Source organism: Echinops telfairi, unplaced genomic scaffold (genome assembly GCF_000313985.2).
Source record: "Echinops telfairi isolate 266 unplaced genomic scaffold, ASM31398v2 ScPeMD7_7468;HRSCAF=8506_0, whole genome shotgun sequence".
Lineage (NCBI taxonomy): Eukaryota > Metazoa > Chordata > Mammalia > Afrosoricida > Tenrecidae > Echinops > Echinops telfairi.
Window position 1 is genome coordinate 74521355 of NW_022111369.1, and position 26896 is coordinate 74548250.

At 34.8% G+C, this 26896-nt stretch overlaps 1 protein-coding gene across 1 annotated transcript in view; it reads right to left on the reverse strand.

Moving 5' to 3' along the window:
- Window positions 1–3093: 3093 nt before the first annotated feature.
- Window positions 3094–26896, reverse strand: part of ADGRL3 (adhesion G protein-coupled receptor L3) — a 251646-nt gene continuing 227843 nt past the window's right edge. The window contains exons 19-21 of the mRNA XM_045284067.1: window positions 15245–15373; window positions 10303–10320; window positions 3094–8385 (exon numbers count right to left, since the gene is read on the reverse strand). Of these exons, the coding sequence (XP_045140002.1) occupies window positions 7568–8385; window positions 10303–10320; window positions 15245–15373 (965 nt within the window). The 3' untranslated portion in view covers window positions 3094–7567. The remainder of the gene's footprint in view (window positions 8386–10302; window positions 10321–15244; window positions 15374–26896) is intronic.

Here is a 26896-nt window from a genome sequence, read left to right on the forward strand (position 1 = left end):
AGGAGGGAGGATGAAAATGTTGTACAAGGGGAAAATTCAATAGATTGAAGTCTGATAGGTGTATATGATAAGAATAAGGTAATGTGTAAATATATGAATGCTAACAGCCTGCAGTATGTATATTCTTGTTCCAAAATAGAACTTCTATTATCAATGGGAAATCGTTATATTTGTTAGTAATTTTAGAAATGAAGAATCATGCTTTTAGATTTTTGAGAGAAATCCTCAATTCAATTTCTTGGCAAGTGGGAAAACCATATGGAATCTCTCCCCTGCCCCTCACCCAAATTATCCTTCTACTTTTCATGCATTCACAGAAGCCAAATGATAGAAAAGTCAGCTGACTTTCCAAGTCTTGACTGGACAGTGGACAAGCAAAGAAAAGTGCTAGAACACAGGAGAAAAAAGAGGGGCTTGGTTGTAAATGAAGACAATCTGATTGTCCACAGCGGTTTCAAGATATATCGCCTTTAATTACTTAGGGTGTTAAAGAAACTTTTATACTGAGATGAGGAATGAAAATCACCTTTCAAGGTTTTTTCCCCCTCTTTATCTTTCTTGACTCATAATGTCATTCAAAATATAAGCTACTAAAATGATTTGAAATTCAAAGAATTAAACATTTTCTGGAGAACTAAGACGTGATTAACCTAAGAGAGCGCTGTGTTTTACTAACGATCCTGAGTTCCCCTTCAGAAACCTCTACTGACTTTGATAATGCTTATACTATGCATTCCTTCCTTCAAGGATCTTTGGAGGTCAATCAAGATATTTCACGTTGGGGTCAGGTTCAATTTGCCAGTTGCACCTTCCAGAAAATGAGAGGATGAGTGCACTTCAAGGAGCCACTTTAGGCCTTTCCAACGTATTGTAAAATCCTACAGTCCGGCTAGTCCAGATTCTTCTGTCTTGAGATAAGCTTAATTTTTTTAGAAACTAACTTTCTCTGATTTTTGGACTAACTATAAATATTGAATTCACGTCTCCCTTAGACCACAGAGTGGGATATTTCTCATTTTAAAATTAGCCAATGAAAAGAATATATTTATCCTGAGAAGTCTGCTTTGCTTTCCACATTTATCACTCACTCTTTTAGCACTATAAAATAAAAGCAACATTGTGTGCTTTTAGAAGCTTTTGCATTATAGGGTACTTTGAGAATATACCCCATGTACAACTTCTGCAGCATTTTATGAATTGTGTGCAATAGCTGAAGAGAGAGGGGTCTTGGAATAACTGTTTCAGCAATGTATTTGTTCAATCTTAATGTGATGGCCATATATATATAGTGAGTATCCTATAATATGACTATTGCTTGGTTATTAATTATTTTCACAATGTACATAATTCCAATATAATATTAATTTAATGTTTATTTAGAAAGACTTATAATAAAGCGCTAAAAGTTACAAAGACACTAGTTGCATTAACGTGTTGGTGTACAATAGAGTAAACATATATGACCAGAGTGAAGGTGAATTGAGGCAAACATATTTATAAAGAAGCACTGATAAAATATTGATGTTTCCTTGAGATCAGTAGTAGCTAGAGAAGGATGTTGTAAAAAGTATTAACCTGTGGAATCAGCAGAAAGTAATGGAAATACCAATTTTAGATTTCAACAAATCAGTATCATTTGGTATAGTATTTAAGATTGTTATGATTTTAAATAATTTCTTTTCATGGAAAAAATTTCACTGCATATCCAATTTTAAGTCTACCATCTCACCATAAATTTGGAAGTTGTTTCTGTTCTTCTGTTCATAGTGAAGTTGAAAAATTTGTGGATCCCAATAGTCTTTTACCGTTGATTAGTCTTCCTTGATTTCTTCACATAAATCAAAGTTCTTTTCATATACCTTCTTAAGAAATTCTGAGTTTGCATTTAACCTTGAAACACTCTAATACGACATGAATTAACAAATGAGAACATGTTTTGATGTACTCTTAACAGAAAGAACCACTAAAATATAGTTGAAATAAAGATGTCTAGTACCCTAAAATGCTAGATATTAAAGAAGAGCTTACTTTTATGAAAAAAAGTAACAATAATTCTATTTAAAGTTAGAATATGCAAAACCATAACTACCTATTCTAATGGAAAAGATAAAGGCCAAGTTCGCAGTAACTGTAAACAAGCAATTTTTTTCCTGAAAACTGTGAAGGGAATCGAGTATGTACATATTCATGTATGTGCGGATGAAAGTTAAAGATTGATTTATTTCTTAAAGCAAAGATGAAACAATCAGGATTAATTAGTAAACAGAAATGGGTCTTCCTAAGGCTTTCACAGGTCAGAAGAACCTACCAACATTTTTCACCTTATAGGCTGCAAATAAAAATGTGGATGATACACCAATACGCTTCAGATGGTTTAAGGAAAGAATTTCTGGCTAAATAGTTAAATTTACAGTTGGGATCCATTCAATCTATGTTATGAGCTCAAAGAAGCTTCTCATGTAGAATTAATTTGCAGAAAAATGCTTCTATAAGTCATTTTGCAGTGTTGTTGCTTAACTTTTGCACATCCTTGTTCCCAACTTATTGATGTGCAGATATCAAATGAAGATTTATTTGAAGTTTTACTTAAGACTGAACTGTAATAATTGATGTGGTGAATTATGATGATTACTTCCTAAGAAAAAAGGAATGAAACTGTACTGTGGAGCCCTGGAGTGGCATAATAAGTTAAGCATTTGACTTCTAACCCCAAGGTTACCAGTTGGAAGCCACCAGCTGCTCTGTAAGAGAAAGATGAGGCTTTCTGCTCCCACGGAGACTGACAGCCTTGGAAACGCACAGGGGCAGGTTCATTCTTCCGTATAGGACTGTTATGAGTCAGAGAAGACTGGATGGCAGTGAATATTTTGGGGTATTTTTTGCTTTTTGGCAGCCCTGGGCTCAACTTATAACAATTTTCGAAAGATGGCCTAGGCCTGAGCAGTGTTTTGTTATTCATATGGTCATTATGAGTCAGAAACAACTCCGTGTTACCCAAGACCTAGAACACAACACCCTCAGTGTCTGCTGTATTGTGAACTTCAGACACATTGATATAGTGTATCACATATTTTTGTTAACGAGGAAACAATATTCATGCTAATATTTTCAGATTTATTCTTAACCAAAGAGATAATGCTTTTTCTTCTCACTCTCACCCGAAATATGAATTTATAACCATTGCAGTTCCATAGTGTTTTTCAAAATTATTCCAAGAAGCAACACTTTAGTGTAGCACTGATGGACCAATTCTGAAAACTAATTATTACTTCCATAGCAAGTAATAACTATTTATTAGTTTGGAATTTACAGGCAATCCAGAAATTCTCTTTCCCCCTCAAATTTGGTTCCTGTAATATTTTGTAAAATTCATCTTAGATTTTTAATGTCATTCTCTAAGTAAGCAAATCAGTTGGTAGATTTGAACATACTTGGACAAAAAGCTGAAGATTGCCGCCTACAATTAAATTTATGAAAGTTTTACTAATTCCTAATATGCTTTTCTTCATTATCATGAAGTTTTGTTACACCAATTAAGCTTATACTAAATTAAAAAGGAACAAAAACTAGATCTGAAATATCATTTTATCAATCTTCAATATAGTTAAATTAATAGGAATTTCAAACGTATAAATAACTTCATTTTAATTGATTTAGAGTCATTGTGAACTTTCTCCAGGAACTTACACATTTCTGAAATGCCTTTATCTATAAGTACATTTTTGTTTTTACATCACATTTATTGTTTTATACTGGTCCTTTATTGTTGTTATTTTACAATAGGAATTTATGATTTAACACCAGTAATTTTAATGGCAGCAGAATGAAAAACAGAAGGATATTCATGAACTTAATTTAGACTGTCAGCCTATTTCTCTTTCACAAAAATTAGATTTCTCCACATTATCAATTAGAAATATAGGTTTGGAAATAGCTATCAGTTTGTGACTAAACTAAACTTGAAGTCCATTGACTAGTTTCCTGGAAAAATAACATATGATTAGATTTCAAAGGGAAAAAATCAAGAAGTATAAAATGTCATATTATTTGCCAAGAATTGAAAGTCTGTTTATCATTGTCATAATGTCCACTTCTAGCTGGCCAGATAATGTGCTGTGCATGATCTCTTGGAGGGGAATTGACTTCTCAGTGGAAAGTCAGATAAACATATCCCAAAATGCAAATAAGTAGGTCATGTGTGCCACAGGGAATTTTAAAGAGTCAACCAAAAAGGTGGTTTTAAAAAATGAATTTATATGTGAGTGGTGTTTATTTTTTAGGAAAATTACACTCATTTATCAATAGTTCTACATGAAAATCTACTTGGGGCGGGGGGTTGGGGAGAAATAACGTTTAAAAGTTAAACCGTTGGTGGCGTAAATAGGAAAAAATGAACACATATTAGAAATACAGAAATTTCTATTGAAGTGAATGAATAATTCACTCTTTATCATTTTGATTTCCATTATAATCACCTAGATTGTGTGTGTTGAGATAAGGATGTCTTCTTGTGCAAAGTTTTTGGGATCTTTAGTCTCCTGCAAGCACAGCAATTGTGAAATATGAGAGTAAAACAGCTTGCCCTTTTTTCTTGACATCAGAGCTTGGTAGTAACTGAAAGTATTGGATGGTCTTCTGCACCAGTTTGTGTAATTGTAGAAAGTTCAAGTGATCTTCTTTCAACTTGGTCCGTGTAGGGCTGGGGAGACTAACTACTTCATATTTCCATATAATGTAATGCAAAAAATAACAAGGAGGGAGGTAGCAATATCAAAAAATCAGACTCGGCAGGATCAGCTAGCTGAATTGAGGTAGTTTCCCTATTGTTCTGTGAAATTAATTTACCAAAGGAGTGGAATTCATAGAGATTATTGTTTGGTTTTATTGGCAAAACATAGTGTTTATCATCCAAAGACCACGTTTATGTTTCTGCATCATCTTCAATATTCTAAAAAGGATCCTTTCATTACCAAATGTTTTCCACGTATCTGAAGGGCTACACATCTCTCAGGTGCTAATGTTGCCAGAGTGTGGTTTGATAAAACCTCATTACTGTTAAAGTTTGTGGTTATCCATCAATTTAAAGAAAATCCAAAAATTATAAAAGAAAATACTTGTGGAAAGAGAAGTAAAAAGAATTCTACACACACAAAATTGGAGGTGAAATTAAATTTCTGTGCAACACAGCTTATGTGTGTGTGTGTGTCCATTGTATGTCCTGTATCTTTAAGTTCTTTATCGATTACTGGTTATTTCCCTAAAGGACTCCTCTTCTTGATTGAAAAATATTTCAGCTGTAGATGGCGGGTGGCTGACTTTGAGGACAGAAAGAATGAGAACGCCAAGATTTCACATTCCAAGAGCGAAGTTATAATGTGGCAACCCCGTCCTGGCTTTGCCCTGGCAGGGCTCCGCATTCCCAGCTAAAGTTCTGCAGACTGCAGAACCTAACTTTTTCTTTGGAAGAATTTGATTTTAGTTGTTGTGTTGTTGCAATTTCTATCATAGCTAAAACAAGAAAACATTTCCACAAAAAGGTCTTGTGATAGCTTGATAAAATATTATTCTCTCTGCTACAATTTTTTGCAGCTTTTAGTTTATTTAGTGAATTTAAATTTCCAATATCAAAATGGTCCTTCAGAAAAGGGAAATAATATGACTTCCACCCCAACAATTCTGTACTTAAATCTTTGATTCATGGTGGCTTTTATAAGCATATTGTGACTGAGGCTATTTTATATAATATGTACATAATAACCTATATATTTCCCTGCTCAAAAATAAGTTATGCATCTTATTTCAGCCTACACAAGCATCCCCCCTACCCCCATATTTCTGGTTCACATTGTCTGCAAAACCTGTATCATTTTGTGCTTAGGTAATTCATCTAGGGGGAATAATATTTTGTGTGTGGCTCATTTGAGCCATAGAGGATAAACAAACTTTATATATTGAAAACAGAAGGAAAGAAAAGTGAGAAAAATGAAAAAAAAAACCAATTGATCATATAGCACATACATCCATACAGTATCTTCTAAATCTCAATCAGTTGTTTATTGGTCGGCAAACAAGTTTCACTTTTACAACAAATATTAGTAATGAGGTCATCCAACTTTGAGACCATACAAAATGGATCATAAATTTAAAAAAAAATTATATGTGCTCCTAATTTATCTCTTGTATGCCTACATTACTTAAAATCCTGTCAAATAAATAAATTTTCCTGTTAATAAACAGAAGGACTTCTTTAATCATTTCAAAATAATTGGATCTTTCAATTATTTCTATGGGGTAAATAATTTCCTTTAAAAATTGATAGTGCAGATGCCCATTTGGGATTCCAACTGAGCATTCAGCACTTTAATGCCTATGAGATATCTATTTTTTTTCCACATGCAGAAGCCCCACTAGTTCTATAGACACCTCTTGACTTCTAGAGTCATAGCTACTGTCTTGGTGATGAATTGCTTGCCAAATATGCTTTGCATTACAACAGATGTGCACAGTAATAATAAAAGTTCATCCTGCTCTAATTTGCAAAAATGCTGTTGGAAATATTCTGACTGAATATCGATATATAGTAAGGGAAGGAAGTCTAATTTTATTTATTTTATTTTTTTGTAAAAAATAATTTGTTTGCATTACTAGAAAATGATTCTTATAAAGTGATAGTTTTATTTTATTTATTTATTTTTTGCCAGATGAAGTTTTAAAGAAAAAAAAAAGAAGTGAAAATAAAAGGAGAAAATGAAAAGAAAGAAGAAAGGAAGGAAACTGCTCTCTTACTGGTAGTCAAACTTGCAAGACCAGCACAAAAGAAAAAAAAAACTCTTTTTTTTCCACTACATTAACAGGACTCAAATTCTGGAGGAACAGAAAGCAGACTATATGTGCAATGCTAGTATCTGTACATTACATAGAAATTGTTCAATTTTTCTGCCATTAGTTTTATCATCAGTTAATACAGCAAATCATAAAATATGCATTGAGCATATAATTCTAGAATTCCCCTCCATTTATTAATTTTGTTGTTTTGTTTCCACAGCTATGTCTCCTGTGGTGAATTCAGGTTGTGACCAAAAACCCCTATGTAATACAGTTTTTGCTTTGCTTTTATGTTTGTTTGTACAGCACTCCAATCTAGATGCAGCACTGTTACTAATTTCAAACAACTGTTCTGGCCTTTTTAAAATTAGGTCCTTGTAATTATAGTAACATTGCATCAGAGATGTTAAAACAAACAACATAATTCAACAAGGCCACAATGAGCGCCTTTTTCGTCAAATCTCGTTCATTAACATAATGAAGTCTCATCGGAGGGGGAAGAACAGGAAAAGAGAGGGCACAGGAGAATTTCAGCAGTTAGCCTTCTCCCCTGGGTTGGCCTAAAAATCCCAGTTTAAAAACAAAAACAAAAACAAAAAAGTGAAAGTCTGAGTTTGCGTTTTTCTCTCAAGAACAGCATCGAGATTTAGGAGTATACACATTATTACCACTGCTTGTATCAACTCAGAACAGTCAACCCGGTGTTCGCGGTCTGGCAGGTATCGCATTTCCGCGTCCTCTTCTATAGACTAGTGACCAGGTGAGCTGGTCCTTTCGAGCATCCCTCTGGGGGGGTCCCCTCTTTGTTCGGAGGAACTATAAAGCCATCACTGCTGCCTCGCCCTAGCTGGTAGTAGGTGTGCAGCTGATGGACGTGGTTTCTGGAGCCTAGATTTGGCATGCTTTTGTAGTACACATCTTCGGCATCTGCACTTTTGGCCGGTGGGGGGTCGGTCTGGGTGCTGGTGGTAACACTCTCCGCGGCGGCGGCGGCGGCGGCGGCGGCCACCCCAGCCAGGGCCGGCATGCTGGTGTAGAGCGAGTCCCGGTGGGGCGACTGCAGGTCTTCCGTGTGCTCGTTGGTTAGCAAAGGGAAAAAGCTCTCGCTGTGGTCTTGGGGGATCCGCCTCCTGGTGTAATGGTGGGGATGGTGGTTCTCTGTCGAGTAAACTCTCGGCGGCAGCAAAGGCGCGTCGGATTCCTCGTGAATGAGTTCCAGGCCCAAACTCTCCTCGTGGTTGAAGGAGGTGGCGTCGTCCAGGACGATGGCGTCCTCCTCGCTCGCGCTGCCCAGGTTATTCACCAGCTTGTTCATCAGATTCCGGTTCTGGTCGCTGGCGCGCTCGTGGTTGTTCAGGTAAGACGGGATATAATTGGAAGTGAGTTCCTTGAGAATTTTTTTTTCTAGGGCGGTCTCGTTATGGTTATAGCCACGGTCTATGATTTGCACACAGTTGCTCAGGTATTCGCCGCTGGCAATGCTGTAGCTATTGCCATGGTTACCATTCAGTGGTAGAGTATCCATGACACTTGTATCCCTGGCATTGTTCAGAAGCCCCTCTGAAAAAGATTACAAAACACTATGACATTGCTATCCAATAGGCCACAGAACACACACATACAAACACAAGCAAAAACATTCATCACCTATGAAATATGTATAAATTGGTAGCATTTGTACTTCAGTTTCAAAAGTTTGAAAAGAAAAAATACTGAATATATATTTTTGGACAACTGATAGAAATCTTCTAAATAGAAAAGAAGCATTTAAAGCGATTCCTTAAAGTAAAATAAATAAAAATAACGTATGAATTATAAGTAGGCAATTACATCCATAAACACTACCTAATATTATCTGAAGCATTTTGATTATTACTTAGAAAAGTAATGCAACATTTTGGTGTAGTCCTTCAGAGCTTTCAATTTATACATCAATGTCAATTAAATAATTTGTTACCTTTAATTTTATATGCTGTCTTAATATTGAGAGAATTTTAGGAGAAATATAATTCACTGTAGCACTTTGAATATATTGGTCAAAAGTAATCAAGAAATTATTAGTAATTTGATAATAAAAATCTTTTTCAAATTGTTCCTTATTTGTAAGATTTTGCCAGACACATAACCACGAAAGGATTATGTTAAAATCATCAGTACGATGTAGTCATAAAATTATACTTAGTCAACTTATGAAACATCCAAAATTACTTACACAAAGGACTTTGAAGTCAGAAATAATGGAGTTTAACTTTTCTTCTGCTGTAGGGACTTTAGTTATTCTTAGCTATTAATCTATTAATCATTGTTTAGGATCATTAGGTAAAATTACAAAAGTCTGTATAAGACACAGGGATCTAAGTCTGGACAGCATAGTGTCAATATTAAAGGTATCACGCATAATGAGTGATGACTTGTGTGCATACTAAACATCAGGTTTAAGAAGAAGGTAAAAAATTTAGTGTGGGAAGAAATAGCTGAAGTCAAATAAATTTGATCACATGCTTCTTCAAGGCTTTTGCTTTTCCTAGAATGAACAGAACCAATAATATATAACAGTTCCATAAGTTATTTCAGATGTAATCACAAAAGAAAAAGAAACACAAACGTTTGACCAATACCAGTGAATAAGAAAAGGTATTTTTCTTTGCAAAAAAAATAATTCTAAGGATTGTAATGAAACTTCTCAATAGACGGTTAATTTGTGAAAATATATCCCTCAATCTATATCTGTGATGTAGTTGTGTTTAACAAAAAGAAATAGTTTGTTGCTGTTTTAAATAAAGTGGCCTGAATGTGCCAGTGTTTTATGGACTTCAGATGCATTTCGATACATTGAAGTTAATCAGTTTGCAAAATCAACAATGCATTTAGAACGCATTACAGAGCAGTCATCACAGACATAGGATGAAGCCATTTATTTTCATGTTATAAGATACCTTTTAGACAAATCCACAATGTTAAGAAAAAAATCAAAGTAAATGTTATTTTTAAGGGCCATATGTGATGGGTGATTGGTGCTGCAGAGGCTGCTATGGTATGCTTGATGGTTACGGTGGGGTGACGGACGCATTGAAACATGTACTGATTACTTCTGTTGTCAATGCAGTAAGTACAGGTTGAAAATTGCCATCGTACAAAATACAAATATGTTGCATGTGACACATTTTTATGATGGAATGTAGTATAGAAACAAAAGTGTATGAATACTTAGCAAAAAATAAATGCTGAATTTAAAAACAATTTAACTCACACAAACAATTACATGAGACTTAACGATCATATGGCAATAAAAGAATCAGACAACATAAGCGTCTAATCTCTATTAACATATATTTATATCAGTTGATTCATAAGTTCTTTCGTTTTAAAATTGTGAGATGAACTGTTTTTAATAACTACATCATCTATATGTGATGCAATAAAAGTGAACTAAAAAAAATTACATTTGATATGCAATGTTTAGCTTTACTCCCATACTTGTCTCTCTGTAGGGCTCTAAACGACAGCATGAAGGAAAGGAAAGAAAAAACAACAAGTAAGCTTACAGCGACAGTCGAGGAAACATGAGTAAAAAGCAAATTGATGATATGCAGAAAAAAGAGTCAAAGGAAATAATTTCCACTGCCCCAAAATTCATGAGTCTGTGTTACATGGATTATTATAAGTAAGAAATCCTGTAATGTTAGTAAGAAAATAAGAGCGTCCCCCTTTAACACATGCTAATAAAGAGAACCTTTCATAAGCATTTCCACAATATGAAACTTAAATACATATAACCATTTATGTGAACATTAGGATTATCACACAAACCAAAGAGAGCACAAATTTGAGGACAACCCATGATTATTTCCACAACTACATTTCAATGTTATGTTTACATGTATGTGCTAGCACATACTTCTAAAATAAATTTGAAATTTATCAGTATAATTTAAATATAATATTTAGTTTATGCATTGAGATACGTCACAAATTAGTAGTTCTCATGGTTTTGCTTTCTCTTTTATGTAATCTATTTCCCTGTACAAAATTTATTTTTACCCCCACTGGACCTGTAAAAATGCGCTTTGTGTTTGGTAACTAACACTCATTAATATTATCATCTCTGCTCCTCATATTTAAAATTTGTCTAAATATGGAGAAAAATCTAAACTAAATTGGATTATTATCATTATGAATCAAGAAAGTGTGAGGGGAAGAAAGTATCACTGTCAGTATCTTATCTTCTTCTGGGTTGTTGCAAAGTCTACGCAATCGGACTGGGGCTTCAGTCCGCTTGAACTGGCTCAATAATAACAAATAAAGTGAAGCAGGCCCAGGTCTGAATTTTTAAATTTGGGGTATTTCAGAATGACGCCTGGAATGGAGAAAAAATGTTGGTAGACCCATAAGCTTGATGCATGAGGTTCAGATTGGATTCTTGGCAGGGCACACAATCAAAGTGATGCACATACTCTGAGGGGCACAAACCGCAGTCATGTTGGAGGGTTGTTGTATCCAACTCTGCTCAAAACCTAATGAACAGGAGATTAATTGCTGTGCCATATGAATATTTCACTTCTTTTTTACGAGGGAGATACACTTTTTAGCTGGGCTTTCATCATAATTTTCCCCATATTGATTACAGTTCTGGTTTCCTCCAATTTTAAACATTTCAGTCTCCTCTGGTGCTGCTTCCACGTCCATGGCTGAACCAGAACAAACACATTTCAAAGCCCAAATAAAACACTTTGAGAGTTGATACTTTTAAAATAATCCCAGTATTTTTTTTAAAGAAAATTCATATTTCCTTATATGTCAGTTCAAAAAATAACTGTTCTTGCTGATTTCATTTACAGAAAGGGTAAAATATCCAAAAAATTTAAAACAAAAACACTAAGTTCCTTAGGCCAGATGACTTTATGAATTCCAACATGTTAGTGTTTTAATCTCAACTTTAAAATGACAAATTTTGTATTTTTAATTTTATTTGGTTCTTAGTGAGAAAACCAACACATTTCAAAATGCAAAGTTTGAAAATTCTTTAGGATAAGAACTAGAAGAAAACAGTTAAATGATTATATCAACAGATGGAAATCATTTGTAGGCTTATCGTGGTTCCTCCCTTAAATGAACAAATTTTAGAGCCTTCTGGGAAGCACTTAAGAGATCACCGAGGTTCAATTTCCTCTTTCCAAGACAATGAAATTGCAGCTAACAGAAGATAAGGTTTATCTAATGCCACCCTGTTTATTGTGGTAGAACACGGATCAATCTTTCTAAATCTTCTCTGTGAACTACAGCTTTTTCCTCTTCATATCTGACTTAGGCTTTGAAGGCAAAGCCAAATGTTCATTATAAACCCTATGATCCTTTATTTGTGCTGACTATAATGCATTCTTTCCTTTATCCGTAGCTATATGCCTTTTATTAAAATTTTAGAACCAAATTAAGTGACTTTAAAAAATACATTCTTTCCGTAAAATTGTAACTTCCTCCCTATATTATTTTTTGTTGACAGGTTTATTAATAATGATATTTTTCTTGCAAAAAAATGAACTATGCAAAACTAAGTAGAACATAATGGTCCAAACTATGATGCATGGCATTTTACAATTTCTCCAAAGATAAATCTTAACACAGTGTAATGAATTGTATTATCTGTCCTTACTGCTAAGTCTGCATGGTACCATAACACTATAAACACATCTTTACCTATTTTTAATAAGGGCATTATAAACAAGAAGGGACACTTCCCATTTGAATGCTTCTGTCTGGAAGGCATCCTTGCAACCGAGTTAGAGGGGCCACAGAACAGAACCAGTGGTAAGTGGACGTGAGCCACTGCAGAACACAGCGAGCCCCTATATTTCCTGTAAGATTTCACCTTGCCAGTCAGAATATGAGTGCTTTCATCTCAAAGCATAAGTTTAGCAGCAATATGACAATCACCAAGTTTTATTTTTGTCAGTGGAAAAATAATTACTTTGAGCATTACCAAAGTCTCTTAAAATCTTTAAACTGAAGCACAAGATGAGTGAATAATTCCACTTCTAACTCTGAAAAAAAATCATGAAATTGTTATTTTAATTTTAAGAAAAATAGTTTATTAGTTAGTAGAGTTTATTGAATTACTGTGGTAAAAACCTGAGTATTTTATTTAAAACCTTACTAGCAATATCTGATATTGGATTCCACTGAAATGAAACTTAGTATCCACATAATATTATTCTAATATTTGCATTGTTAGAATTTCAAGGTGAAATTTCAAGTGTTTTTGAGTGTTCCATTCTTACAAAAATGTCCTAATGTAGGACACTAATAAAAGTCAAGTGAGATTAGAATCCAGACACAGCTTAGGGAAAATATATATTTATAATAGTTATTTTTTCAATATATAAGAAATTACATATTAAAATCAAATGGAAAAATAAGCCAAACAAAATTATCTAAATTCATTACTTATTTTAAAGCAATGATCAACATCTTTTTTGGTGTCAGCTAAATAACGTAGAATTGATTTGATTTGCTGATATGAAGCCAAGTCTTCCTTTAACATAATTCAAAGCAAAATACTAGGTCGGAGCACTTTGAAATACTTATGAATGACAAAATTTCCTCTTACTTGACTTAAAGAAAATCGAGAAAAACCAAACAAGCGCCTAAACTAGCTTTCCTAAAAGCCTTAACAAGATGTACTAAATTGTTCCTCCAAAACACAGCTATTGCATTGTGTAACAGACTTCACTGAGTGCTACCATGAAAAAGGGGCACTGGAAAATGAAAGGCAATTTAGAGAGGGGTAATCACAATGAAGCACTCATATTGAAGGCACTGAAGTTGTTTGGCTGGGGAAATGGTTTACTATAAGAAGCAGACGAATTCTTTGCTCTATTTCACGTAGGGCGCAAAGCTACACTATCGGCGGAAGGGAAACATTATCACCTAATGAGGTGCCCACCAACAGAAGGTACCAAATCCTGGGATGGGAAGGGCACCATCAGAGGGAATGAAAAAGCACAGGCTGACAAAAGTATCATCAGTTTGAACCCGAGAAGTCTTGCGTGGTATGGGAAGCTGCATTTTTACTTTTAAAATGCTACTATTTTTAAACCTGTAGACCCTAAAAACTTTGATGACATTGCACAGTTATTGAATTATTTTGTCCGACTGACAGCTTGATTATATTCCTGACTGGGGTAATTTCTAATTGTTGACGTTAACATTTTTGAAATAATTCAAAAAGCCTCTTTTATATCTAGCCAGGTGCTACCGTAGAAGCTCAGATGATTTTAGACACCTGATGGCCATCTTGCAACAAATGTACTTTTCGGGAACAGTGCATTTATAACGCCAGTGATTGGATGCACTCCTACCTCTGATCTTTGCCTCTGTCCAAAATAATAGCAATGAAGAAACAGATTCCCCCGCAATAATAAAATTTGAGTCAAAATTCCTGGAAAAAAGGAAAAAAGCCTTAACAACGTCAAACTAAAGAAACATTGCAGGTTTCTTTGCTCTAGTAATTATTTTTAATTTGTCATGAAATAAGAAGATCACTGACTCTGATTTCTCTTCTCCTGTAAAACTCCTGTAAAAATACATTTTCTCTATGGTGTCTTTTCTAACGTTTTAAATTCCCTGTCCCTCTAACAAACTATTATTCTTAGACAAGATCAAACGACTTCACATTTTAAGTGGCTTTAAAGACATTTATATTTATTGACTTGAGATACACGTTTTAAGTTCTTGATATTAATTTAGAACTGGAAGATAGGGAGAGGCACCTTATTCAGTGGCTTTGTTTTTAACAGGTAGCCACAGTAATGGAAGGAAGTTAGTAATTTGCCTGAGCCAGCTCATGGCAAAGACAGAGGTCAAGTAGAACCCAAGCTGCTGTGGACCGGGCCACTGCTCTTTCCTTCACTGCTTCCTTCAGTATGATTTGTCCTATATTTGATCTAAAAATGTCCATCAGAAGTGAGGCTTTGAGCTCAGAGTGCACATCAGAGTATAACACAAGATTTCTTCTTATTTATATTATATTATGACTATTGATTCAAATCTTCCTTTATCACACTTACCTTAGGCAAAGGATACATTTCTTAAAATAAATATCTATGCATTTAATATAACCACAAACCAATGACAAAACATTATTGACAAACCACAATACATTTCATAACATTTGAGAAAAACAAAACACAAATGTCTCTTAATGAATACTGTTTTCTGAAAGAATCCATTTCTCTCTAAGGAGAAAAGCCCAAGGAAAATGGAAAACAAAAGCACCGAGAGAGGTGGAATGGAAAGAGTCTGTGTGTCTGCTTCCAAAATAAAGAAAAGGCAAAAGAACGGGAAAAAGAAAAAAGAATGTGCCCATAAAAGCTACATAAAATGGGACTCTCACTTGAAAAATTTAAGATAAACTCCAGCACACCTTGTGCGTTGTACATGCTGACAGAAGGGTTGTTACAGACCGCCGGTTCCCCAAGCAATGTATTATAGGGATTGTTAGTACCATGCGGACGAAGCAGAGCATTGCTTATAAGATGATTAGCCATGGCTCCTGGAGCAGCCCCATAGAAAGACAGAGAAAAAAAGGTCAATCAGGCAAATGTGCTTAAAAAAATGAAAGGAAACATTTAGAATGACAACAGTTGATATAGTCCTGATTACAGGCAGGCAGCTAATTAGACTCAAAAACATATGCTGCTAAAGCACACGTTTCCAACAATGCACATATCTGAGTCCATGGGAAAGAAAGAAAATGATTTACAGTGTCAATTAAGCTACATTTAAAGTGTTCTCTTTCCCAAGGTGTAAGCTAGAGTATATTCCCATGCTTGTTAAAAATATCGTGCAAAATCTAGTAGCCAAAACAAACAAACACAAAAGCCAAAAAACAAACAAAACAAAAAAGTTTAAATTTTCAGAAAGAAAAGTGAAAATTAAATGAAATATTCCCTCATTCAAAGAAACTATAGGGCTGTTTTAAATGATAATAAAAAAATAAAAAAATAATAGTAAATGCAACATTTATGATAGAACACTCATTTGGATAGCAGGTATCGACACAACAGAAAAATTGGACATTTCTTAAAGATCTATGAAGATAAATTATTTAAATTGAAATGAAATGCAACCATGTTTATTAGTACACTATTGTAAGTATACTAATTTGGTGAATTTATAAATCTGATAAAATAATCATTAATGATATTTTAATTATTATAAATAAATATTCATCTCATGGCATCAAGCAATATATACAATTGCATTTTTCCATTTTCCAGCTGGTGGTTTGGAATGTGTCACAGCAAAGTGACAAAGTTTAATGTTTCCATCTCGTTGGAAACAAGCACTTGGATTCTAACACACCGTCAGTAACCTCCCATCCTCCAGCACCATGTGGCCAAGAAGAAAAGAGTCCGAAGGAGAGTTTGACTAAAGATAACTTGAATATGTATGACAGATGTAGAACTGTTTGTTCATGTTAGCTGATAAAGAAAGGGCTGGGGACAAGAAAATGGAATAAAAATGTGCAGGGATAGTCAGATTGAACAAACAGGTATTTCAATATTTGAAAACCTATATGTATATCTACACACAAACACACACACATACACACACAAGGTATGAACTAGGAAAAATAGTTGCGGACACATTTACAAACATTTATAATCCCACAAAAGATTAATATGTCGAATATATAAAGAACTTTTGAAAGTCAATAGTAAAATCAAAGAAACAACCCAATTAGAAAGTGGGCAAAAACATGAACTTATATTTCACTAATGAGGCTCTACAAGTGGCAAATAAGCACAAGAAAAACTGTGCTACCAACCATGAGGGAAATATGAGTTAAAACCAAAATGAGATGCCACCGCACATCTGAAGTAATACTAATATTTTAAATTCGTATAATCAAATACTGACAAGGACACAGAGAAACTGAATCCCTCATACAATGTAAAGTAGTTGACAATGAAACATATTTTAGCAGTTTCTGAAAAAACTAGGCATTCAAATAATACCTCACCCACAGATTGTACCCTTGGTTTCTAATCACAGAGAAATGGTCACTTGTACTCACAGAAAAATTTGCGCATGAATGCTCATAACACAATTATTTGTAATGACCCCAAACTGGAAATAAACAGATATCCTTCAACAGGTAAATGATAAAACAAATTGTGATATATCCAGACCATGGGGTTCTACAAAGCAATCTTAAACAATGAACTTCTCATACAATTAATATCCTAGATAAGACTCTTGAGGATTATACTGAGGGAAACTCGTGAATCTCAAATACTAATGTAGTGTACGATTCCATTTAAAGATCATATTCTTGAAATCAAATATATATTTATGTATAAATATATATAATTTAGATACTTAAATATATATAAGGATGATGATGTACATATATAGAGAATGAAAATAAATTGGATTATTTGGTTGGACATTAATGATGAGGCAAAAAGTGAATGATAATCAAAGGACAATTCTGTAGTGATGAAAATATACTGTATTTTTATCCTAGTAATATTTACATGGACCTACTGGCTGTGAAGCACTTGGTGGCATCAGGGGCTATGCGTTTCTAGGCTGAGCTCAAGGTAAGCAGTTCAAATCCATCCACCACTCTAGAAGAAATATAGGGCTTTCTATTCCTATAAAGAATTACAGACTTTGAAACACACACAGGCAGTTCCACCCCGTCTTGTAGGATAACTGTGAGTTGGAATCGACTAGCTGGTAGTGAGGTTGAAACAACCTACTCCTGTAAAAGATTTCTACAGATTAGATGAAATCAAAAAATAAAACTGATGAAAAATAAAGTGAAAATATGTGAACATGATTGATGGATGACATCAATGCCTTATACCTATAAGAATATAGTTTTATAAGATACTATTATTGAGAAAAATTAAGTAAAGGGTACATAATCCCTTTGCATTACTTTCAAATCTGTATGAAAATCTAATATGATTTTTTAAAATATAATATGTGTTAATTTAAGAACACAAAAATATTAGCCATGGGCCGGGAATGTTAACAAGATAAAGGAAGGAAGGAGAAGGGAAAGACAGAAGGAAGGAAAGAAGGGAGAATTTAACCATCGTATTCTAATCTTTCCTAAATTACGATTCTTTGTTATCCAACGAACAAAAAAAAGTCGAGGAAGTGAATTGTTGATTTAAGGGGCAATCAAGACTTAACCGAATATAGAAACAAAACAAGCTTATTTTCTAGATCTCTTGGGCACTTTAAGGTGCAACTCAAGCTGGAGAGTGTCAGTTCCTGCAGGGAAGAGCTGAGTATTCGCCTCCTGCACAGAACTAACACAGCCATTTTCTCCCTAAGTGCTCAATGAATGTGTGCTGCTGATGCTGGACAGGCATTTAAGGTATTCTTGTGTGTGTGTGTGTGTGTGTGCGTGTGTGTGTGCAGTGCAGTGGTAGATCTTCAGTTTATCTTAAAATGAGGATGTTCTTTGCTGATCAGTCAATTCCAGCTCATGGGTACACTTGTCACAGAATAGAACTGCTCCATAGTTTCGTAAACTGTAATCTATGTGCCCGTATATTGCCAGGAATTTTATCCTAGAAAACAGCAGACACGCAGCTGGTGGCTTAGCAGCTGCATGCTTACCCACTGTACCAGCAAGCTCTTTGTGGTGCATATGTTACATGGGATGAATAATAATAGAGTTTACATATGAAAATTATAAAGTAAAGCTAAAACAGTATGCTAATAATGTTTCCTTATACCAAAGACCTATTTACTTGCATTGTATTGAATATGCAGACATTTAACTGTGTTGATCATAACAAATTATACAAAACATTGTGAAGAATGGGAATTCAAGAACACTTCAATTGTACTTCAGTGGGTCCTATACATAGACCAAGTGGTCGCTGTTGGAACAGAACAAGGATAGACTGCACGGTTTCAAAACAGGACATGTATGCATCAGGGTTGTATCTTTCACCATACTTACTCAATCTGAATATTGAGCAAATAATCTAAGAAACTGGACATTACAAGATGGCACTGGGATTGGAGGAACACTTATTAACAACCCTGTGATATAGAGAGGACACAAACTCTGTTGCTGAAAACAAGGAGGCCTTCAAGTACTTGCTGATGGAAATCAAAGACTACAACTGCCAGCATGGATTGCAATTCGGTGCAAAGAAAACCAAAATGCTCACAACCGGGCCAACAGACAATAAATACTGCGTTGAATGGAGGAAATTTTGAAATTGTCAAGGATTTCATTTTACTTGGAGTCACAACCAACACATATGGAAGCAGAAGTCAAGAAACCAAAGGACGTGTTATATTAGGCAGATCTGTTTCACAAGACTTCTTTAAAGCACTAGAGAATAACAGACACGTTGAAGATAAGATGTGCCTGCCGCAATCAATGGTATTTCAATGGCCTTGTATGAACATCAAATTGGATGGTGACTAAGAAGGACCATCGAAGAATGAGTGCATTTGAATTGTAATGTTTGCAAAGAATATTGAAAGTACCATGGACCGCCAGAAGAACAAACGGATCTGTCTTAGAAGGTCTATCCAGAATGCACCTTAGAAGCAAGGATAGCTAGTCTTACCTCACATACTTTGGGCATATTATTAGGAAAGACCCTGGAAAATGGTGTCATACCAAAATTTAAAGTGTGTGTGTGTGTGTGTGTGTGTGTTGGGAGGGGCTGTGAGAATCCCAACGAGATAGAATGGCATAGTGATTGCAACAATGGACTCAAACAAAGCAATAATTGAGAAGATGGTGCACACGTAGCCTGTGATTCATCCTGTTGTTTATAGGATTGCTGTGATTAGGAACTCAATCGATGGCACCTAAACCCAACATAGTGCTTTCCAGATATAAAATGGAAGGATGGGGTACATCTTTGAAATTTATACTGATGATGTTTTACAAAGCTAAGATGAACCATTACAGATAAGATTTGATCAGCACAATTTCTTCTTTCTTTTTAACAAATTACTTATAAGTTGTACCGGGTACCTAGCATTTATCAGTCAAGTGAAAAGGAAAACTTAAAAATGTAAACAAACTCAAAAGTCTCTTCATATAATTTCTTTCTAAAATGACTCTTAGAAAGGGCTAAAAAAGGCCATTATAGTTGTAAGAGATACAAAAAGAACTTTATGAAATAAGCAATGTAAGCAATATGAAATGAACCATACAAAGATAACAGTAACTCCTAAAATTATTTATACTCCCTCAAAGATCAAGTAAGAGGGAAGGTCTTTATGGTCAAGGCTTTTATCTGTATCTCGTCACCTTCGTCATATGACTACATGTTCTAGTGTCCTCGTGGTTACAATGAAAAGGTCAGTTTCAAACCACCAGCTGCTTCCTGGGAGAAAGGCAAGGTTTTCTACTCCCAGAAATAGTTCCAGTCTCAGACACTAACGGGGCAGTTCTACCCTGCCCTACAGGGTCTCTCTGAGTCAGCATCAACTCGATGGCAGTGAGCTCAGTTTACTTTTGAACTAGTTGGAAGACAAACAATGGGATGCAGATCGCCTGCTCCATTTCCCCCTGCTTTGAAGAGCTTCAATAAATAAGAATTCTCAATGGGCTACCATACTCTTCCAGGTCTTTAACAACTTCTACCGTTGACAGAGTGCAGTCACTACTTTTCTATTGCTATCGGAAGTAAACAAAATAATTGTATTTTCTTTATTTGACATGTTTCCACCCATTATGGGTTCCCACTTTTGCTGGTTTAATACAAATGTTTCCCCTATACTGATTTAAAAGAAAATGATCTATGGTTTAGGATAAGAAAGCACATAAGTTGAGAAAAATTGAACATAATCACAGTTGACTATGCTTAGCTTTCAATTTGTTTAAAGAGAAGAATTTTATAGCACAAACAGTTCATGACACAGTAAAAAGAATGTTTCATATTGGTTATAATAATAACTAATTGTATATTTCCCAGAGAATTTATTTTCTGGAAAAATTAAAGTGCATTTACAGTTAAAATTACTGATCTAGGGGAAGTGCAATTTAAAGTTCATTTTATTAATCATCATGTTCATGTTAAATGGCAAGGCTAGTAATAACAGCAGAAATACGATCAGTATATAGTTAAGTGCTATGTTGTAACCTGCCTTGGTTATTTTTGCTAGTTGATGTTGAAATAGTTCTAGGTCAAAGTGACCCTGAATGTGCAGAAAAGAACTACTGCACAGCCTTATCAAGGCTGTGAACTTTCAGAAGCAAATCACTCGCCCTATATTCCAAGGGATCTCTGGGTAAATTCAAACCATCAACGTCTCTCTTAACTCAACTCAACCCCTTGCCTACTCATAGTGACCCTTTATAGATTTTCCGAGGCTGCAAATCTTTCCAGGAACAGACAGCGTTTTGGCCCTTTCGGCTAGTAGTCACATATTTAAACACCTAAACATTCAGTAATCATGGCTAAAAGGGACACTATTCAGTTAGTGCTCTGTGGCTTTGGTAAATTGCTGAATGAATTCTGGAGTGCCAAATTAGTTACTTATCTGTATCCATTATAAATACTAGCCACTCAAAATTGGAGATGCACTAACTACTCTTGGCATTATTGTTATGTAAACTTAGACAAAAATAATTTAAAATGAATACATTTTCCACTTAATCTTCAGTAATAAGGGCTTCCTTCCTATTAAAAACAACAACAAAACAAAACACAAGCACAACCCGCCCCCCCCAAATTATTTAAAATTAAGTTGCTTCTTTATTGTCAACCACTTTTATCCCATGCCTTAATTGTAATCAATATAATTACTGTCACTGGACTAAATTTAGTTCTAAAAACAGTGAGGGATTCAGCAACAGGAACAAATGAGATGGAATTTGATGATTAATGTCTTGCAGAGTACAAAGTTATGGGTGAAGTTGATGGCCTTGCTAGTTTAAAATAGCGATGCATATGAGTAATTGATTCACCTGATAGACAAAATCACTAAGTCTTCATGATGCTTTTTCACTGCACCTCAGAAGTTAGAGACTGAACACAGATGGTAATTTTTTTCTACTGCCTAGCCAAAGTATGTCCAGTTTTCCTATGTGAGTACTGTTATGTGATTCATATAGTCCACACTTATATTTAAGCATTTCAATTATCCTCTTGAAAAGGTGATACTGACTCTTGAAAAGGCGAAAAAAAGCTTACAAACAGTGGTTAGATGCTTAATTAAACATGTGCACAGAATTTGTCTTTCTCCTTTTACATGCAAACTTAGCTCTCAGGTGTCTTGGGTTCACTTGTCTTTCTTGAAGTCTATTCTGTTTGCTCTGACAGTTTTTCCAGTTTATTTTGCTCACTTTGAATTATGATACTATCTTCCACACAACTGTCCACGCTGTCTCTTCCTTTCCCTTCCAAGGGACTTCTGATGTGCAGACTTCCCATCTAATAACTGTGAAATTGTTGAAAACGTCCAAAGTGATCAGTGTTTACAGACCATCTGCCACTGTTTTTTAGTGGAAAGTTAAGTGTGCTTGTCAGTCAGTTTGAAGACACAAATAAGTTGGTCTTTTGGGAGGAAAAAAGTTACCACCTGGCATATGTGAAAAGAATGCTTATGTGCCTATTTTCACTGGGATGTAAACTTAAAGGAAACAAGAATTACATAAGGATTTTCCAGTTGTTTTTACTGTGTCTAGAATTCTTCCTGATCACCAATAAATCTTAGCCTAATTGTGAAAAAAATAAAAAGATGAGAAATCTAATACATCTTGAAAACAAAGCAATTTTATTGTTTAGTAGTTTTATATATGTGAATAAAATTGTAAAGAAGGCAAGAATGCAATAATATATATATATATAATGGAGAGAGAGTTAACTATAAAAGTATTGCTACAGAATAATGGAAATGTATTCAAAATAGTCAGCAATTGTTTCTCAACCTATTCTCTATCTAAGTCTGTACATCTCTGAAGAGGGTGTTTCCATCACTCTACCCCTTATCTATGATCCATGGAGACAAGATGGAAGTTGTCAAGGATATTGTCTTACTTGGATCTACTTTCCATGAAATTTCCATGGAAGCAGTCAATTCCATGGAAGCAGAAGTCAAAAGATCAAATAACACAGAGTATTGGTTAAATCTGCTGCACAAGACCTCTTTAAAGTGTTGAAAAGCAAAGATGTCCTTTCAGCTCTAAGACCTGTCTGACTCAAGCCGTAATATTTTCAAGTACTTCATATGCATGTGATCGTTGGACACTGGATAAAGAAGAACTCAAAGAAATCAATCCATTTCAACTGTGCTGGCAGAGAATATTGAGAGTAACATGGACTGCCAAAGGAAGGGCAAACTGATGATCAACAGAAACGTGGGCGAAGGGAGACAGTTGTCAATGTAAGATATGAAAATAATAATCATTTATCATTTATCAAGGGGTCAGGAGGGTGGGAAGGGGGTAGGGAGGTAAAAAGGGAAGGTGATACCAAGGGCTCAAATAGAAAGTAAATGTTGAGAAAATGGTGATGGCAACATATGTACAAATATGCTTGAAACAAGTGATGTATGGAATGTTATAAGAGCTGTAAGAGCCCCAATAAAATGATTTTTAAAAGAATAAGGAGGAGGAGGAGAAGAAAACATCTATCTTGGAAGAAGTACAGCCAGAACTCTTCTTAGGGGCAAGGATGTGAGACTTTATCTCACTTATTCTGGAAATGTTGCCATGAGAGACCAGTCCCGGGGGAAATACATCAGGCCTTGGTAAAGGAGAGGGGCATTGAAAAAGAGGACGCTTTTTAACGGGATGGATTGACACAGTGGCTGCAACAATAGGCTCGAATATAAGAACAAAAGTGAAGACGGTGCAGGGATGGACAGTCGTTCTGTTGTCCACAGGATCGGTGTGAGTCAGATTTATCTCAGTGGCACCTAACAACAAAACTACAACCTCAGCCATAGACTCCTGTGTTCGTTTTGTCTTACCACCATTCTCACAATCCCGTATTCTTTTATTCACAACATGTCAAAATAGTCTTGCATTCTTGAGGGACTTTGAAATATTCTTTGAGTTTCAGTATTTAAAAGAAATCTGAAGCATTAAGATCAGGGTTTGAGGGTGTATAGGGTAAAGTTTCCCGTGTCCCCCCCCCAAAAAAAAATTGCTTATAGGATAGCCCTTGAAACTCTCCAAGAATGAGCAAGTGCATTGTTCTGACGGAAACAATTTCCTCAGAAAATGTTGCTGACCTTTTTCTCACCAATGCACTTTGAAAATATTGTAAAATTGCTTCACAAGTCCTCATGTGTGTCTTGAATCCTTCAAGAAATCTATCAAGATTGTCATTTTAGAACCCCCAAAAGCAGTTGCCATACACGTTTGAGCTGAAATCTCAGCCTGGAATTTAGCAGACCCCGTGGACCCCTACAAGAGCCACTGTTTTAATTGGCCTTTCTTGGAAGACACCCTAAGAAGACGAGGACAAATGTTTCACTGAGAGAAGGTGTCTGCATCCACCCACTGATCACAGAGAAATGCTGAAACACTCTTTCTTTGAAATGAACCCACAGATGTACCAACTGGAACCCTAGCAGTGATACTTTTTGACTTACTCTTGTAAATATTTTTATTTATTTATTCACTTTTTACACTATTTTGCTGTTATGCACGGCACCAACTCCTGCTACTGCCATGCATAACAGAATGAAATGTCACCAAGTCACACACCATCTCCATGATCTTTGATGTTTGAACCCACGATTGTGTCTTTTATGTCAATCCATCTCATTGAGGGTTTCCTTCATTGTGCTAACGCTAACATCCGTGAGGCCCTTTGCTATGGATTGGTGTTCTTGATTACCTGTCCAAAGTAGGTGAGGTGAAGTTTCCCAAGCTTCCATTCCAAGTAGCATTCTAGTTTCTATATAAGGCACTATGTAACATTTAATGTAAAAATAAGTGCTAATACAAATGGAAATACAAATGCTACTTGAATTCTAATTGTGTATTGTAATAACAACTGGATAAATAGCACAACATGTTATTACTCAAATAAACGAGCTCAAATTGTGATTAAAAAATGAAAAGTGACTGTCAAATAGCTTTTCCCTTAATGATTACACCCATTAAATCCTGGTTGTCATATAGTCATACCTGCTTATTTTCTCTGAAGAAAAGGTTAGCTCTCTAATAAAACCACAAAAAAAAATAATAAAAGAACCAAGATTGAATTTCACCACACAGGAATCATCAACAAAGCTGTCAGACAGTAAATCACACAGTCTTTCTGGTGAAAGCTTGATGCAATACAAACAAGAATTCCATATTTCATATTGAAGATCTGAGGAATTTTTCTGATGCTTATTTATAAAGGCAGATACAAAAGTCAATGAAATGGATTTAAAATGTAGAATCATAGAAAGTCGTGGCAGGAAAGATTCTTTCCTTTGTTACATTAAAATACTGAAGATTATGATTGATAAAAATGTTAGTGAAAAACTTTTCATTGAATACACATATGAAGTACAGTCATTTGAAAAGTATAGTTTTGCCACTGAACTACAATACTTAAAATTTATTTCCTTATGAAATGAAAATAGCTGTTTTGACATTGGGCAGCCTGAAATGCCAGCAATATCTAGCCTAATGTGATACATGCAATTTAAAATGGGAAATTCAAGGTAAATCAGAAAATTTTGAAGTTGCCAAGTAAAGAACAGATCTTAAAAAAAGATGACAGTTGGATCTCTCTTGAATCTATAACTTTTCATTCAGAAACTTAATTCAAACAACTCTTTTTCTTGACAGCAGGTTAACAAACGAATATGGAAACACTCTTAAAATAACTTGGATTGTCAATCTGTTCTGTCCTTCAGACTTTACTTAAAAAAAACCTGACATTTTTATTTGATAATAGTCAATGAACAAAATTTTATTACTTAAGATTATGCCGATCTAACAAACCTAATATTCTTTTCCATTTACATAACAACGTGCCTCGGGTTTTCAGTTTCTTGATATTTATAAATATACAGGATGGTAATGTTCTGTTTGTTTTCATCAAATACATAAAATCACTTTACCCTGAAGATTCCCTTTTCCCTTAGTTTTGCTCATCCATCATTCAATTCACTCAGGTTAATACTCTCTTCATGTGATAAGTACTCTATAAAAGTTGTATATAGCTTTATTTTAGGAAGTGATTTTCATTACACAGGTTGACCAAATAAATCAGTTACATATAAAGCAGATTTACTCTTAGTGATGCCTCAGACTTCAATGTTGGTTCTTAAAGGACAATATATTTTGTAAAGTAAAAACAGTCTCACACATGATAGTATTGTGAATAGATCACAATACTAATGTAGACTAATAAATTGAATATAAAGCAAAGAATATTTTCTAAGGGATATTGTCCATGAAGTTGTAAACTCCTCAAAATTGCATGCAATATTCTATAGATAACCCTTTGTATGATAGTCCTTTTTTATAAATGAGTCTCATTGTATTCCCCTTTCAAAGAGTTAAGATAAAAGTATAAAGGGAAAAAATAATGTCTTTTTCTTTGACAACTGTACCATGATATAAAGTACTATTTCCACATAAATCTCACATAATTAAATGAGATATATTATGAAATTTAGAACTGAATAAAATTTTAGCATTACTTAATTTACTTAAGTACTCATCTGCTAATAAAAATGTTAGCAGGTAGAACCCACCTTCAACTTCAAGGGAGGAAAGACCTCCAACATAATGCCATACAGATTGCACCCTAAAAACATTCCCTGGCGCAGCTTTACTTTGTCACTTAGAAGCCCTACGCCTAACAACAAAAATAATCCACCGCGGTCCTCAGGTCATAACCAAAGGAACACAGGCTTGGACACTATTATAAGTTATTCAAGGTCATTCATGACAGTCTAGAAGGACTGATTATGGTGTCTGATGGTGGACTGTTAGCCTCAAGGTCAGAGGTTCAAACTAATCAACCATTGCATGGGAGAAAGATGAGTATCGCTGTTCCCATAAAGATTTGATAAGAGTTGTACAAGCCCCCAATAAAATGATTTAAAAAAAAAA